This window comes from Sceloporus occidentalis, unplaced genomic scaffold (assembly GCF_023333645.1).
Source record: "Sceloporus occidentalis isolate IW3139 unplaced genomic scaffold, rSceOcc1.0.p SCAF_2, whole genome shotgun sequence".
In the NCBI taxonomy this organism is placed as follows: Eukaryota; Metazoa; Chordata; class Lepidosauria; order Squamata; family Phrynosomatidae; genus Sceloporus; species Sceloporus occidentalis.
The window spans coordinates 82,065,211-82,081,844 of NW_028316982.1; the positions used below are offsets into that span (position 1 = coordinate 82,065,211).

Below are 16,634 nucleotides of genomic sequence, written 5' to 3' on the forward strand. Positions count from 1 at the left end.
AGAGTGCTACATTTGTCATTTCCCAGTACCTCAATCTGCAGCACCTGAGAAATAGTTTGGTTGGGGCAATAACTGGATTAAAATGTTGGTTTTTTTCGGGGGGGGAGGGGTCATGTTTGGTCATTAATGAGTTCCCAAATTTATGAGGCTGTTTTAAGTTTGCTTACAATTTCATAAATATAAAGATGGCAGACTTGATTGTCAACACAGGACTAATATGATTAGGGAAATGCTTAATACAGTGCACCCTCCCCTTACGCGGGAATCCATTCTGGATCCCTCCGCGTAAGGGGAATTCCACATGTGCTGGAGCCCCATTGGAAGTAATGGGGCTCATGCCCGCAGTGCACAACAGTGTGGCGGTGTGCATGCACCATGGGTGCATGCACCATTTGTTCTTCCGGGGCGTACGATGGGCTCTTCCAGCATGGCTTTCAGCGTATGTGTATAGTGCGACCGCTTAAAACACAGGCGCGCTGTATATATTTAGGAAAAGTTCAAAAATCATATGCCCAACATCAAGCATGTGAAATAAATACAAAGTGCCCTGAGGGTAGTAGGCTTTGGTCATTGTAGAGAGGAAGAGAATACCATCTGCCACAAAGACCAAAGAAAAGACATACACAAGTGTACATTGGACTTACACTTGCATATATCACTGTCAGCCATTATGTGTGTTTAGATTATATTTGTATCAGTTTGTATTGATTTTTTCCTTCACAGAGAAAGCACATTATTTCCCCATCTTTAGAATGAAATGGTACTTTCCAAAACAGTTCTACCAGTTTATCTACCATTCATGTGACCTAGATTTTAGTATAGTTGATTCAAAAGTGAAAACAATAGAAATGAGATAGTCATGGAACCCATAATAGTGACCTATTTGGCCATAAATGAATGACCATAAATGAACAGATAATTAGTAGTGTTTATGCTTCAGTCATGTAGTGAGCCAACCATTCTTTCTCACATCTTCTGCATTCTTAGGATATCGATATAGGGACTATGGGAATATGCTAGTGCTCAGTTCATACTGACAGGAGGTTACTGCTGGCAGGGAACCATCTAATTAACCATTTTGTAAGCCGCTCTGAGAGCCTTTGTGGCTGAAGAGTAGGGTTTAAATATTCTAAATAAATAAAATAGTGTTTAACAGACATTTCTCCTTCTCTTTCTCTAGAGAAAACTGAGGAGATAGACTTTAAAAAAAAAAGAAGGAAGAAATTGGCAAACTTTCTCACCATAATCTTACATGATAACTAGCCTTTAATGGTTTCTTCATTCTCAGTCCCCGAAGCATGACAAACTAGTTTTTGTCTTTGATTAAAACAATATATTTATCTGTACAAGTTTCCCCCAAGAGATTGACTCTATTCCATCTGACTAAGTCTGGTGTCTCCCACTGTAGTAATTTTGAAGTGGGCAGTCTTGTTAGTTTGCTCCAGTGAATCCACAAAGAGCTGTGTAGTACACCTCTAGTGTTATAAGAAGGAACAGGGCTCTGTGTTGATATGCTGAAAGAGACAAAGAGATTACCCCCTTCAAAACTTCACACCTGGCTTTTAGTCCACCCACTGATCTCAAAGCTATATAATACAAAACTGTTATGGTACATGAATATGCACTTACTTCCCTAAGTTCTCCTCTGAGAAGGTGATTTGCAGTGAAAAAGCATTAGAAGGAATTTCAGCCCTTTTCCCACTTAGTGTTCCAAAGTTACATTTCTACATGGATAGGATTCTGGAACCCTTGTGGGGCTAATAGAAATGAGAGGAGCAGAGGTGATTTCCAGGGGGAAAGGACAATGTTTTGGCACTTGTTCTTAGTTCTGGGTGCACTCATTACATTATGAAGATGCAAACAGTTGCAACATTTCATGTAGCTGGAAGTTTTACATTTCTACATTTACACAACACTCCTATAGTAATACAGTTTTAGTTTATATTAGTATAAATATAACCCGTATAACACCCTAATGTGAGATTAAATTTTAACAAAAACATAGTTGTGTGGCTACAGATCAGATTATATTTGATTTTCTGTTATTCTTACCTAATCTGTTCATCTGCAACTGAAAAAATATAGAACAAAATCCAACTGAAGCCAGATTCTGCCCTTAAGAACTTCTAATGTTAGAATATCTCATTTCTTGAATGGCTTATATTACACAGGAGAACAAATGAGATAGCACTAGGCTCTCCACAACACAATCGATAGTGGACCAATTTATGCTTGATGGATTGTGCAAGCAAACAGCATTAATACTTTGGTTGTTTTTTTTAAAAAAAATAAAAATGTAATCTTTCTGTCCTAAACATATCTTAAGATTCCCAACTGCATCCATTCTATATACTACCTAGCTAGTTTAATAAGTTTATTTCACAGACAAATCCCTCCCCACCTCTTGGCCTAGTTATCTCTGTAATTCTTTCAATGTACTGTGACAGATGTTTAAAAATCTTCTGCAATCTCTTCCTCCCATGCAATAGTATCATGCTACCTGTACAGAGTGTGATAAAAGTAGTTAAATTCTTAAGATAATTTAAATTGTAAAGTAAACAGTGGGTGTATGTTTAGCACGTGTGTTTACAGCTCTCTCTCTTTTATTATTTGCTTATCTCGTAATTTATTCTGATGTTTGTGATTATGAACAGTGTTCACCACTTTTGTAGAAATTTTACTTCCTTGGATATTCTGAAGGTGACTTTAGTGGTATTATGAATAGTTACATGTTAATAAACACCTATGGTGCATACTCACTAAGCAGTCATGTTTGAGGTGGAGAATCCTATATTTCATCATGACAATGTGTTGTAGACAGCAGTTACTCTTTCAGCAAACATGAACAAGGAGCAAAGTAAGTGCATCCACTTCAGAATGTTCACCTGTACTAGATATACACCACAGATCTCTCATCTGTACCTTCTAAAAACTATAATTTCCAAGCCACAATGGAGATATTTATAGGATCTGTTCACTTGTGCTCAGGTTTATCAATGTAGCCCTAAGGCTTAAATAATACTTTGGGGAGGGGTAACATTTTCAGAATGCTGAAGTCTGGTTTATACAGATTTCTGCAAACTGCAAGTGCAAATTACACATCAGCATCTTCCTCTCATTTTTCTTCTTTCTAGTATTTGAAGTATTCTATACATTGGATTTTATAGTACAATAAACATTAATTTCCTGGCTTTCTGTGCGTTCGTGCTGAAATACCAATTTAAAACAGCAGCTTGCATTCAATCTTCCACTAGAGAAAAATAAAATCACTTTTGCCCATTTTAAAAAGTGGGAACATGAGAATGATTAACCTACCTATAGATTATACATGCACTGTTCCTGCATGTGTCACAGTTAGATGTGTCTTGACCAGTCCGATATGAAAGCCTACAAAGATAAGAACATACAATTAAAAGTATTTGTTTCCTCTTTGGTTTGCTTTCATTTTCTAGAACAACCAACATATTATTTCTTTTCCCATTTACTGTTGGTTGTAATTTTACGTCTGTCCTTTGAAACACAAAAACACTGTCAACTTTACTATCTAAGGGCAAGCAGTTTGTTAAATATAATGGGCCACAAGTGAAATATGCAAAATGAAAAGGAGGCCCATGTATAATTTGTTTTCTAATATTATTTCTAGAACAACAAGACCTAGATATTCAATGAGTTTGTTGCATTATCTCATTTTTGTGGACCTTCTGTTGTCCACTTGTAGTTTAGTGCAATCTTACTACTGCAATGTTGTAATATAGGTGATTTTTTTTTTAAAATTCAAGGCTCCAAGGTTTTATTCCATATTATTCAAGAGTTGGCATCAGATCTAGCATTTCAACAGAGCAGTGCAAGCAGGTGAAAGAGTTGACTAAGCCAGCTGAAAATTTAGTTGAGCTGAGTTGTACAATCTTGGTCTTTGGAAATGTTTCATAAGGCTACTTGTGTCCATGCCCATATATACACAATATTAGGACAGGGTCCAGTTGGAGCTGGATTTTACATCTGTGCATAAATTCTTATTCAGACAAGAAGAATAAGATATACTGCATGAACAGGAGGTTTGTCCTTGCCTTCATGTATCTCCATGGAGGTTTCACCATTCAGATCTCTCCCTCCAACTGGAAGTGTTCATACTTCTGCTTCCCCACTGTCCCAGTGTCTGTACCCATAGGGCAAACAGTACTCCATTAACTCTTTTATCATGAAATTATGCATTTGGGTGTTGTGCCTTTAATACAAGTAGGTTGTGTCAAAATTTATTCCACATCATATGATGTGAACAGAAAGTTTAGGATCACTGTGTATAGGATGTAATTACTATTAAAATGAGATTTGACTGCTCATGTATATTAGTTTTGTAAGTGCAGTTATTATAAGCTTGTTCTTCTTGCCTAACAACCATTTCAGTTTATTGTGAAATGAATGGAAAATGCATTTCAGAGTCTTTAATGAGGGAGATGTCCTGCAAGAGAAGAATCAAATCTGTTTATCATATCAAGGAACTTTGAAGTTTTTCCATCTAGGAATATCTTTCTAACTGCCTTCTTTGCCCATTTTGTGAGATCATGTAGGGTTGTTTATGCTATGTCATTATATGCTTATCAATTGAAAATTTATGTGCATCTGCTAAACTTTGTCTGCAGTGTTTTCATGACCATTTTGGACACCTATATCCGTCTGATGATGCTAGAGAACTGCTACTGCTTAGTATGTTTATACATCCAAAGGATATTGGTATGCAGGCTGAAGTCCATGCACTCACTTGGGCGTACATATTAAAATCAGTGGGATTTAACACGAAGTTGAAAAAAAAGAGTGGGGGGAGGTGGGTTGTATTCACTATCACATCATGTGGCTTCAAAATCAGTGTCATACAGAAAACAGAAAACAAAGGAATACGCTTAATTTTATTAATTAACAGGATCATGCAGTGCATATTAATATTATTTGTATTGTAGACTTCATTTCAAATCCAGGGCAGAATCCAAAGAACTGTGAAAGTGGTACTTCAGATTTTTTTCTCCACAAACAACAGCCCACCTATGCATCATCATCATCATTGTCATTACTAAAGTACTCTCAAGTGTGTGTACAGAATGAAAGGGAAAACAGTCTGAACTGAATGATATGGGGAAACGGTAGAGGGAAGAAAATGATATATGATTATATTATGTGATGAGACATCTGCTTTTGAATTGAGGAGACTTTCAAAAGCAGCTTGTGGGTTGGAATAGGAATATATGAAGCTGCATAGGTGTGAGCTCATTGGTCCATATATAGCTCCGAGCATCTATGCTAATTAGCAGCAGTTGTCCAGGATTTTGGATGGGTATTCCACAACCAAACCTAGCAGTGCTGGTAGTTTAACCTATAATCTTTGGCATAGGAAGAATGTGCTCTACAACTGAGGTCTGGCCAAAGATATGCTAGCTATTTCAAGTTCAAATATTCCTCTGTCTTAGGGTAAGCTTGTTTCTTCAGATGAAGCAGAAGACTAGATCCCCAACTCCAGTATTACCACCAACCTATTAACTGTTGTTCCATTTCCCTCTCCTCTCATTCTACTTGTAGGCTTATCTCATGCATCTTGTTGGCTACTGTTAGAAGCATGATGCTGGACTAGCCAGTGTAACTGTTCATATGTTGTAATACTTGCAAGCCATGTCAACTGCAGCTCAGCATGGACTTAGTGTATTTAGAATCATAGAATCATAGAGTGACATAGTTGGAAAAGACCACAAGGACCATCCAGTCCAACCCCCCTGCCATGCAGGAAATCACATTCAAAGCATCCCCAACAGGTGGCCATCCAGTCTCTGTTTAAAGACCTTCATGGAAGGAGACTCCACCACTCTGAGGGAGTGTGTTCCACTGTCAAACAGCTCTTACTGTCAGGAGTTCCTCCTAATATTGAGGTGGAATTTCTTTTCCTGTAGCTTGCATCCATTGTTCCAGGTCCTGTTCTCTGGAACAGCAGAAAACAAGCTTATTCCCTCCTCAATATGACATCCCTTCAAATATTTAAACAGGACTATTATATTTGTCAAATGCAGAAATTCATACATCAAAGTAAATACATATTATTGTGTGTATATTATTGTCTACTCCAACAATTATATAGGCATTATATATAGGCAAGTAATTTATAGACTCACAGTAGGCAAGTAAGAGGAATTTAGCCCTTTCTTCTTATTTTGAAATCCTGAGTGTTTAATTTGGTTTAGGGTAAAATTTCTATTGCCAAATTAAATAACAGGTTCTAAGAGAGCTGTTCACAGAACTGTAGCAGGTGAAATACTGATACTTTAGCTTTTGAAATATAGATAATTATCAACTCCTCCTGAACACTATTTGCATTTTTTTTAAAAATGAAGTAAGATGAAAATATGTACTTCATAAGCTATACAATGAGCCTTAATTCTATCTTCTTCTGGAGAAAAAAATTAATTCACAAGGAAAATTGGAGAATGTCTTGGTCAAACAAGGAATTGTGCACTCAAACAGCTGTTATTTTATTAATGATATCATGTAAACTTAATTTTCTAATGCAGTGACCACAGCAATTAATTATAACACAAACTTTTTCCTTTTTTTGGTTAATGATCATTTTATATAACTTTTGAAAAATTTCTTGTTTTTCAGTACTTGGGTGGATAATAGGAAAACACCTACAAACATTTGGCCAGACTCTGATGCAACTGTTGTGTCATGCTCTACTAGTGATTCCATGTGTACAGTATTTGGATAAATGCACTGACATATGAGATCCATTCAGACAGCCACTGGGAATATTATTGTCTAAACTGACTCATGTTGGTTCTTCTCAGAGGACAATACAACTATAGAGTAGGATGGGCAGCCACCATTCATCAGGGGACAACATTTACCCTCTCCATTAGAACCAAATAGTATTTGGTTAAATACTATTTTGCACCTAAAACAGGTTGGGTGATAGTGGTGGGATAGCCTTTAAATGGCTGAGTCTTGTGGCAGTATGATTTCCCCCCCTTTTTCTTTCTTTTTATAGAACTGGGGTGGTGGGGCCTTGTCCAACTCACAGGATCTACAAGCGGTTTGTCTCACTATTCTCAAAGAAAAACTAAATTCTAACATTTGAGAGACTAAGCCCTGTTGAGGTCTTTCTTCCTGGATAAAAAGTGGGATTTTCCCCTGCCATGGATGGGTCTGATTATGAGATTTCTTTTACAAAGTTGGTTTGATAGAACTGTTCTGAGTTGCCCTTCCACCCTGAGTTAGGAGACTTAGGGCCCCTGGAAGGTGCCAGTGCCTAGGACCTTAAGGCGCGTTACAGACCGCCTAAAAGCGGCGGTCTGCCAGCGCTGCTGGTTGCTCCGTGAGGGAGCTGCAGCAGCCAAACCGTGCGGCTCCCTCGTGGAGCAAAAGGAAGCCCCAAAATGGCGCTTCTTTTTGCACCCCGGAAGTGGCACCACAAGGTGCTAGTTGCACACTCACGGCATCACTTCCGGGTTATGACATCCGGATGCTATGCGTCCGTGACGTCAAGATGGCGGTGCCCGTGTGGACGGGCGCCGCCATTTTGCATGGACCCAGTCCGTACTAGGGTTGAGGGGCATACTAGGGTTGAGGGGCGTCTAACCCTAATACGCCCCTTCCTAACCCTAACATGTACTTTCGACGCATGTGTAACACGCCTAAGTCCCCTAAGAACAGCATCAAGCCAAGGGGAAGAAAGGCTTGGCCCAAGTACAGTCAGCCCTTCTTATACACGGATTTTTTATACACGGATTCAAGCATAAACGGTTTGAAAATGTTCCAAAAAAGTATAAATTTACCTTGATTTTCCATTTTTTATAAGGGACACCATTTTGCTATGTCATTATATTTAATGGGACTTGAGCATACACGGATTTTGTTATACACGGGGGATCTTGGAACCAAACCCCAGCGTATAACAAGGGTCCACTGTACCAGCCAGAGAGGGAGCAGGTGCAGGGAGCTTGCTTCTGTCTCCATGCTGAAGATAACATGCTGGTAAAACGGCCTGTAGCTTTAGAAGTGCTGGCCTCATCCATCAACCAAAGCAACATTACCTACCAACTGCTATCAAAGCAAGAATACCAGCAAAGGAAGATCAGCCAAGACCATTTGGTTTGGCTTTCAAGAACCAATCTTTGTCCTCTTCCTTTCCCATGAACTACCATTCCTTATGTGTCCTGCCTTTTTAGTTTGCAATTCTGAGGCAGCTCTCTCTCCCAGTCAGTGGAAACCCCTTCTGGGGATGGTATCTTTCTAAGAAACACAATAAATCAAATTAGAATGCCACTTTTAGACAGTCCTAGAAAGGCAAACATGCTCATCAAGTAGTGAACACACTCTCTTAGATATAAAGATAAAGTTGTATTGTATTCAAGGAATCAAAGCTTCCCCTCTGCCTTTGCTGTGCATCCAGTCTTCGGACTATTCACAATACATTTTATCTACTTATTTAATATTGAAGAGGCAGAGGTTAGTTTAGCTCTGGCTAACAAACTGTTTTGAAGCTAGCTTTCGACTTGGTATTTTTTTCTCATAACTTTTATCATTGACTAGCCAATCACTGAACAAGTTGTTAAATCCCTTCATAATTTGTCTTAGTTAAGCTGAAATACTTGCCCTGTACACATCACTGAACCCTTATCATTTCACCTCTGCCCCTTTCCAAATTAATTTAGACTTGGACTACTTTGTTTTTCAAGGGTCATGTAGGCTGATGAATTTAATGGTGTGACTGTTATGCTGATTCTTTCTGACTGGCTCAGATCCTCACAAGATAGTACTATCAGTTAAAATCCCTAGCTGAATTAGCTCTCAACTGTTCAGTGATTATTCTACACCGTGGACTGTGCCTAATAGCCCTTAGCCAGTCTTGAGTGCAGGAATTAATAATATCCTAGTTATTATGTAAATGTAAGCTCTCCTATCCAATTGGATTCTGGAGAATTTCATAACTAAGCATATTTTAGGGGTCAATGGCTTTTAGATCCTTGCACTGTGGTTTGCTTAGTTATATTCAGTCTGATAATGGTGATTGTAGACATTTTAAGTTCAGGTACAATTACCACTATCATCTTTTGGATCTGGTTTGTGTCAGGCATGTGAGCAAAGTACTCAAATAAGAAATTGCTTAGAGAGAGAGCGTAATCTGTGCGTTTTGTGCTAATCAAAATACTTAAAGAATTTCAAATAAGTAATACCATCTTCTCCAAATTTCTTTCAGCTTGAAACAGAAGGGACCACTATAGACTATGATGCCAACCCAGTCTCCAAGTGTGTCTGTTGCTTCATTCAGCTCAGTAGTCGGTGTGCACACACACACACTGTGCAGTGAAAGGATTCTTACAATCAGTCTGAATGGCTGCTGCAGTTACAAGTTGTTATGTGTTTTAAAAGCTTGGTTTTGGAACTGCAGACTATGTTCACAGTAAGTGTAGTGAATTTAGCTACAAAAGTTTCCATTAATTTGAATTTCAGGCTATTAACAGATTTCAGTCTTACAAATTGAAAGCTTTTTTGTTCTGTTTCCCCCCTTGAAGATAGAACAAATCAATATAAAACTGAAGGGCAACTTATCAGGTCTTAAACATGCTTACTGTCCTTGAGTGTAGCATGTTACTACTGTAAGTATAATGTAGTGATATAAAGACAATGAGGAGCATATCTTTCCTCATTGTATTCAGAGTAAAGGAAACTAGAACCATCAGCATTAATAAACATAGAACTAAGAGGAATGGCAAGGAAGTTTACAGGGTAAAGATGCCAAAAGAGATGCTAAAAAGCTGAGTTTTCTTTTTCTTTTTGCAGGTTTAGCATAGGTGAAAATTATTTTCCATATCAGGCATTATGTCTTTCCTGCCTACAGCAAATATTATAATTTATGGCTACAATCTGTTAAGCACTGCTGATGTGCAACCTCCTTTCACTTCAGTGGCTCTGCACAGCTACTATATCTTGGTAGAAAAGTTATGTAATTCAGACATACGCTACACAGTTAGTATTATGGATCCTTCGTAATGAAAAAACTGTCTGCTGCTACAATTGAAAATGTTTTGCAATTGTAAAAACTGACAGTGGTTGTAGATTTGCTTTACCATTAAGTACGGTCTCCTTGTCAAGCATGGGCATCTATTAAGTGACAGGAGAAGATCACTGAAAAAAAATCTTTTGTGAATATTTTGAAGTTCCTCTTTTGTAATGGTGTGCCAAGGTGAGATAGTCTTGACCGATGAGATTGCTCTTCTTTTTACCTGCAGATATTAGCTTGCAGATATTCAAAAGGATTGGCTTCTGTAAGACTCCCAAATCAGCCTTGTTTACTTATTTACAAGGTCCAGCAAAGCATACAAAATGTAATGGTTTAAAACAAACATCCTTCTCCATCTCCTCAACACTAGTTTTAACTGTGGCTCCAGCTGAGGCATCGTCTGGTACAGTGACAAAGACTCCAGTTTAGGAATGTTTATGTGTGCTGTTGCTCATCAGCAATCTGGCATGTCCATGTTCTCCTCTTGGAGACTGGGACTTGCTTCTCCTTCAACCTGAGCCTGGAAGAACTCAACATAGAAGTTCAACTACCTGTCCCTCACCACATTCCCTTCCTGTGGCTAGAAGCAAAAGTGAAACAACTACACTTTATTTACTGGCTCCTTTTCCTTTGTAGGGACAGAAAGGGCACTGCATTTAAGCAAAGTGATTTGGCCTTTGTCTTGCTTAGCTTATTTACTTATTTGCCTATGGCTTTAATTTTGGATAGAACACTTACATCTAGCTTCATAAATCATGGGATTTAATGAGTGGTTTGAGTGTTGGACTAAGACTCTGGAGACAAGGGTTCAAATTCCCACTCAGTGATTGAACCCCAATGGGTGGACTTCAGCAAGCCACACTTTCTCAGCCTCAGAGGGTGGCAAAGACAAAACTCTTTTGAAGAAATCCTGCCAGGAAAACCCCATAAGGCCTTAGGGTCACCATAAGTGAGAAATGACCTGAAGCCACACAACAATAACAACAACAAGGGCACAGCCCCTATTACTTGTTCCTGTGGATCTGGAGTCTGCTACCACAATCAGATTTAAAGAGGAACAGACTAGGTTTTTGACATGGGTTCACCATTTTGACTGCCAAGAAATTCAGTATTAATCTCTTTTGGGGGGTGAGGGGGTGGAAGAATATTAAAACCCACTGAAAAAGATGCACAAAAGATGAAAACAGCTACTAATGTGGGAAAAGGGAAGAGACAGGGATCAGTCCTGTATTATGTTCTCTTCTACAGATCATTAGAAGAGACCCTGTAGCCCTCATATCTTGGAAGCATTAATTGCTAACAGTTGCATAGGACAGATGTTTCCTTGAGTTCAGACCTGGAGTTTACCAAGATTCTAAGGAATACTGTATATACTCCTGTACAGTATAAGTCTAAAAATTTTAGTGAAAAATTTGGCCCAAAAACCTGAGTCAGCTTATCCATGGGTCAATGTAAGTGCTATACTTTAACTCTTATTTAAAAAGGAATCATTCTCTGGTGATAATATTGTCTGTCTTGGAAGCACTGACCTCCTTCTACTCTCTCATCCATCCAGCCTTTTAGTGTGAGCACCAAGTTACGCATGCTGGAATGATGTATGTTCTTTGGCATTGCTTTCCTTTGGTATGTTCCTTTACAACCTTTGTTCCATGCCCTTAGGTTTTGCCCTCAACTTATCCATGGGTCATATCAAAATCTATAATTTGGGCCCCAATACCTGCCTTCGATTTATACATGAGGTCGACCTATAGTCAAGTATATACATTAGGTTTATGACTCTGCTTTTTGAAGTCCTTCACCTTCAGTAATCTTGTATTAGATAATCTCATTTTAGATAATTATAATCAGTCACCAGTTTTAACAACTTAAATCCTCTCTCAGGCCAATCTCCTTATACCTATGCCTCTCCCTCTTCCTCTCCCTCTGGAAGTAATTATTCTGTTCAACCACTTCCTGTGCCAATTACGCTTTTATCAAAGTGTGAACCCTCCGTTTGAGTCTAACACCTAGTTAACTGCAGACAGGATCTCTCTTGGACTTTCATTAGTTAACCGTGTCTTTTTTCTGGATGCTCACCTTTGCAGTCTCGTGGCATAAGGAATCTGGTCCATAGCTGAAACTGGGAGAAGAATCACATGGCTAAAACTGAAAGCCACAAAAACTGGTCCAGATTTTAAGAAACAAGTCTTTTCTTTTTCTCTCCTTTATTTTCCTTTTACTAGTTTTCTTTTCTTCTTTCCACATAACGTATTACTATGTTCCATTCATCTTTATCCTTATCCTCTTCCTCTTTCTCTCCTTTTAACTTTTTAGACAATCTGTCTGAATCTCTCAAATGTAACAATTTATTAGTCCATTCTTTTAATGTAGGGGTCTGTGTAGATCTCCATTTTTGGGCGTATTACAACCTTGCTGCTGTCACCATGTATAACACAATTTTCCAATATGTTCTTTCAGTCTCTCTTCCTATCACGCCTGTCATATTTAACAAAAATAACTCCGGGTTTTTCGGGAAATTCCTTTCTAACATTTCTTTCATTGCTTCATATATTTCCCCCCAGAACTCCTTTGCTTTGTTACAGACCCACCACATGTGGTAAAACGTTCCTTCTGTTTTTCCACACTTCCAACACATTTTGTTTACCTTTTTATACATTTTGGACAACTTAACCGGTGTCAAATACCAAAAATAAAACATTTTAAAGAAATTTTCTTTCAGGTTCTGTGCCATGGTGAACTTACAGGTTTTCCTCCATGACAATTCCCAGTTTTCTAAGAATATATTTTGTTGTATTATAGGAAGTAAAGGGGTAAAGAGCGAAAGAAATGACTTGTATATAGATATATGTAAAGGAAGGATGATGATTGTAAAGGAAAATCGAAAGAGTAATATGTAATCTATAAAGGACTATATAGGTTGGAAGTACTAGGATGTGTACAGGGGGAAGGGGAGGGGAAGGAGGGGAAGGGTAAGAGGGTGGGGGGGTTTAAGGGGGGAAAGGGAGGGAAGGGAATGGGATAAGGGAAGGTATAGACGATATGTATGATCTTTTATTGATGATTACTGAAAATAAGGATGTAAAGAAAAGAAAAACCAAATAAAAATAAAATTAAAAAAAGAAAAAGAAAAAAAAAGAAACAAGTCTGAATTAAGGGCACCTTGATCCACCGGGTCAAGATTGCCAAAGCACATGCATAAACTAGAACAGTATTCTTCTTCTTAATAATAATAATAATAATAATAGGATTTATTTATATGCCGCCCAATCACTGGGAATCTGGGCCGCTTACAACAGAGGGGATAATAGACGGTTCCCTCCCCTCAGGCTTACAATCTAAAAAGAGAGGACACAAAAGGAGAAGGGAATGGTGGGGGGGGGGGGAGGGGATCAGGTCCAGCATTCTTCTCTCCCTCTGAGGCCTGGACCAAGGCAGATGGACTGGAGGGAGGGCTCTTCTTCTTCCAGGCTAGCCCTGATGGAGCTGGGCCTGCCTGGTCAACTCCCTCATAGGCCGGAAGATGACAGTTATGGAGGGAGGAGTCTCTTCTTCCAGGCTAGCCCTGATGGAGCTGAAGACTGATTCTCATAAGACTGAAGAATACTTTTAAATATCTCATCAAGTCTGCATACAAAGCTAAGACTTGGCTAAAAGCTGCCTACCACACATATGGTCCCATTTTGCCCATGTGCTAAATCTTGAAATAATATATGGATGATGTACTTCAAAATCTTCTGTGAACCATCTCCTCACAACAGTCATAAACTATAGGGATAGACACTTAGATAAGCCTTTCAAGCTGATTTTCAGGGTAATTCACAAGATTTAGGAACAGTAGGCAGAAATAATGCTAGGTGGACCCTACCATCAGTAGACCATGGTTCCAGGAAGTATTGAAGTTGTCAGTATGAAATCCCTGGAGAAACTTTATCGTTTGCAACTAACCCCCTCTGCTTGGTCATGCCTGCACCATCCCAGCTGTTTAGACAACATATGTATGGGAACTTTATCTTACCCTTTACTACCTTGAATAATTGAAAAGAAGCACTCCCAACTGCTCTATCCTGGGACACCAGTGAGAATATAATCTTTCTTTTCTGATTCATGAGGAAATACATTAAATCCAATCTTTTTGTGGATGAATATGGAGTTATGATAAATAATGTAAATAAAGTACAGAAATTATGGGTCAAAATCCAATAATGCCAAATCCAAATATCGGTTAGTATTAGGTCTCACTTGGCGGCAACATACTTTCTAATTGTGAGGGAAATGTTACTCATTATTAGCCACAGCTCTGGCCTGTCCCAACAAAGAAAGAAAGTGCAGTCCCTAAATTTACATCTCCTTTGTTTTCCTGTGCTACAAGGGGAATATGAACAACTAAACCAAAGGTTCTTCTATCTCTTACTACTTCACAATTCAGTGACAATTGAATTTGCAATTTCGTATGTGTAATCTCAGTTCAGTAATCCATTCCTCCTCGTAGTGATGGAAATGGGGAACAAACATTCAAAACCGAATCTGGAATGGTTCTTACAAAGCTATTTAAGTGACTTTCCATCCAGTAATCTAAACCTTGAAAATATATGCCACTGGTTAGAGAAGCTGAAGATAGTTACCTATTTGCAGTGTTCAAAATGTCATTTAAATTTTATGATGTCCTAGCATACATAGTTATCTAGGATGTCAAAACACACATATACACTATTTCTAGAAAGCCTGAACAACCTCTGTGATTTCTTTTAGCCATAATTAGAGGGTTGCTTTGGCAATTTTAAAATAAACAACTGATCATTTCCTTAATAAATCCATTCTCTCATAGACTTTCATCATTAAAGCTCCTTTTTTTAAGTCTGTGGTTGAAGGCTAACCTGACCCATTTTTTGAATCCCTTCCTTAACTAATATGAATAAATGCATCACAGCAGGTCACTCAGAAATTATAATGCCAAGAAACAATAACAAGGATTTCTGAGCAGCAAATCTATAAAGGACTTATAGGTCAGTAGGGGTCCTGAATAACAGTCCCCTTACATCAAGTTAATTTTCACATAGGTTTTTGCAAGCTATATGTCTGATATTCTTGTTCTAAGCTACAGACAGAGGTTTTACACACATCTTCCACTTTGTTATAGTCTGCCTCTCACCAGTGCATGTAATACATTCAGCCCTCCATATCCATGGATTCTGTATCAATGGTTCAACCATCTATGGCTTGAAAATATTTCAAAAACTTTCCAAAAAGCAAACCTTGATTTTTCAGTTTTATACAAGAGACACCATTTTATCGTACTATGCCACTGTAAGTAATTGAGCATCCATTGATTTTGGCATCCATGGGGGTTCAGGAAAAAATCCCAGTATGATACCATGGGCTCACTGTACAAAGAAATGCAGTCCTTACCACACTTGTCACATTTTCATCCTCTCCTTCACTAAAGACTTCAGGGCTACTGTTTGGTGTCACAAGACACTTAAGGCACATATTTTGCTGAGAGTAAGAACGTCTTCAGATATGTTTAAGATATGCAGATTACATCATACTAATGGCAGAAAATAGCAAAAGACTTGAAACAATTAATGAAGAAAGTCAAGGAAGATAGTGCAAAGGCAGGTTTACAGCTGAACATTAAGAAAACAAAAATCATGACCCATAGATGATATATACTGTATAACTTTAAAGTAGATGAGGAAGATATTGAAATTGTTCAAGATTTTCTATATCTTGGCTCATTATTCATCAGAATGGGGACTGCAGTCAAGAAATCAGAAGAGACTAGGACTTGGAAGGGCAGCTATGAAGGAACTGCACAAGATCCGGAAATGTCCCAATATATAATTGGATACTAATGTTAGGACTGCTCGTGCCATTGTATTTCTCATTTCTATGTATGGTTGTGAAAGCATAACGGTGAAGAAAGTCGATAGGAAGAAAATAAACTAATCTGAAATGTGATGCTGGAGAATAGTTCTATGGATACAATAGGCTGCTAAAAATGACAAATAAATGGGTCCTGGAGCAAAACAAGCCTGAGGTCTTCCTAGGAGATGACTAAGTGGAAACTGTTTCACTTTGGGTACATCACATAAGGATGTCACTCACTAGAAAAGATAAAGATTGGTAAGGTGGAGGGAAGTAGGAAAAGAGGAAGACAACATTCCATTTGGATAGACTAAATCAAGGAACCCACACTCCTGAGTTTATAACAGCTTACAACATTTAAAATTACAATTTCATAAGAAAGACAGTAATATATATTGGGTCCTGCTGTGTTTTGGTTCCAGGACCCTCTGTAGATACCAAGATCTGTGGATGCTCAAATTCATTATATACAATAATGTAGTAAAATGGTGTCCTTTATTCAAAATGTCAAAATCAATGTTTGCTTTAGGGATTTTTTTTTAATATTTTAAAGGCATAGATGGTGAAATATGTGGCTGAAGAATCTGTGGATATGGAGGGTCAACATTATATAATCAACCAAGAATGCAGAAAATTCATTCTTTCTAATGTACCAAAAGAAAACAAACAGATACAAAATATAGCTTACTGTATATACTGATGTATAAATCTAGAAATTTTATACAAAAAA

General features: G+C 38.1%; 2 protein-coding genes across 8 annotated transcripts in view; one reads left to right on the plus strand and one right to left on the minus strand.

The window, feature by feature from the left end:
- The window catches only part of DOCK1 (dedicator of cytokinesis 1), a 502,791-nt gene that overhangs the window by 202,246 nt on the left and 283,911 nt on the right, over window positions 1-16,634 (plus strand). The window lies entirely within an intron of this gene.
- The window catches only part of INSYN2A (inhibitory synaptic factor 2A), a 79,628-nt gene that overhangs the window by 15,546 nt on the left and 47,448 nt on the right, over window positions 1-16,634 (minus strand). For 5 of the 6 annotated variants that reach the window (XM_089510138.1, XM_089510137.1, XM_089510139.1 and 2 more), the window contains one exon: window positions 3,316-3,387. The exons of the other annotated variant lie outside the window; for it this stretch is intronic. In XM_089510138.1, coding sequence (XP_089366264.1) covers window positions 3,316-3,387 — 72 coding nt within the window. The remainder of the gene's footprint in view (window positions 1-3,315; window positions 3,388-16,634) is intronic. 6 annotated transcript variants of the gene reach the window in all.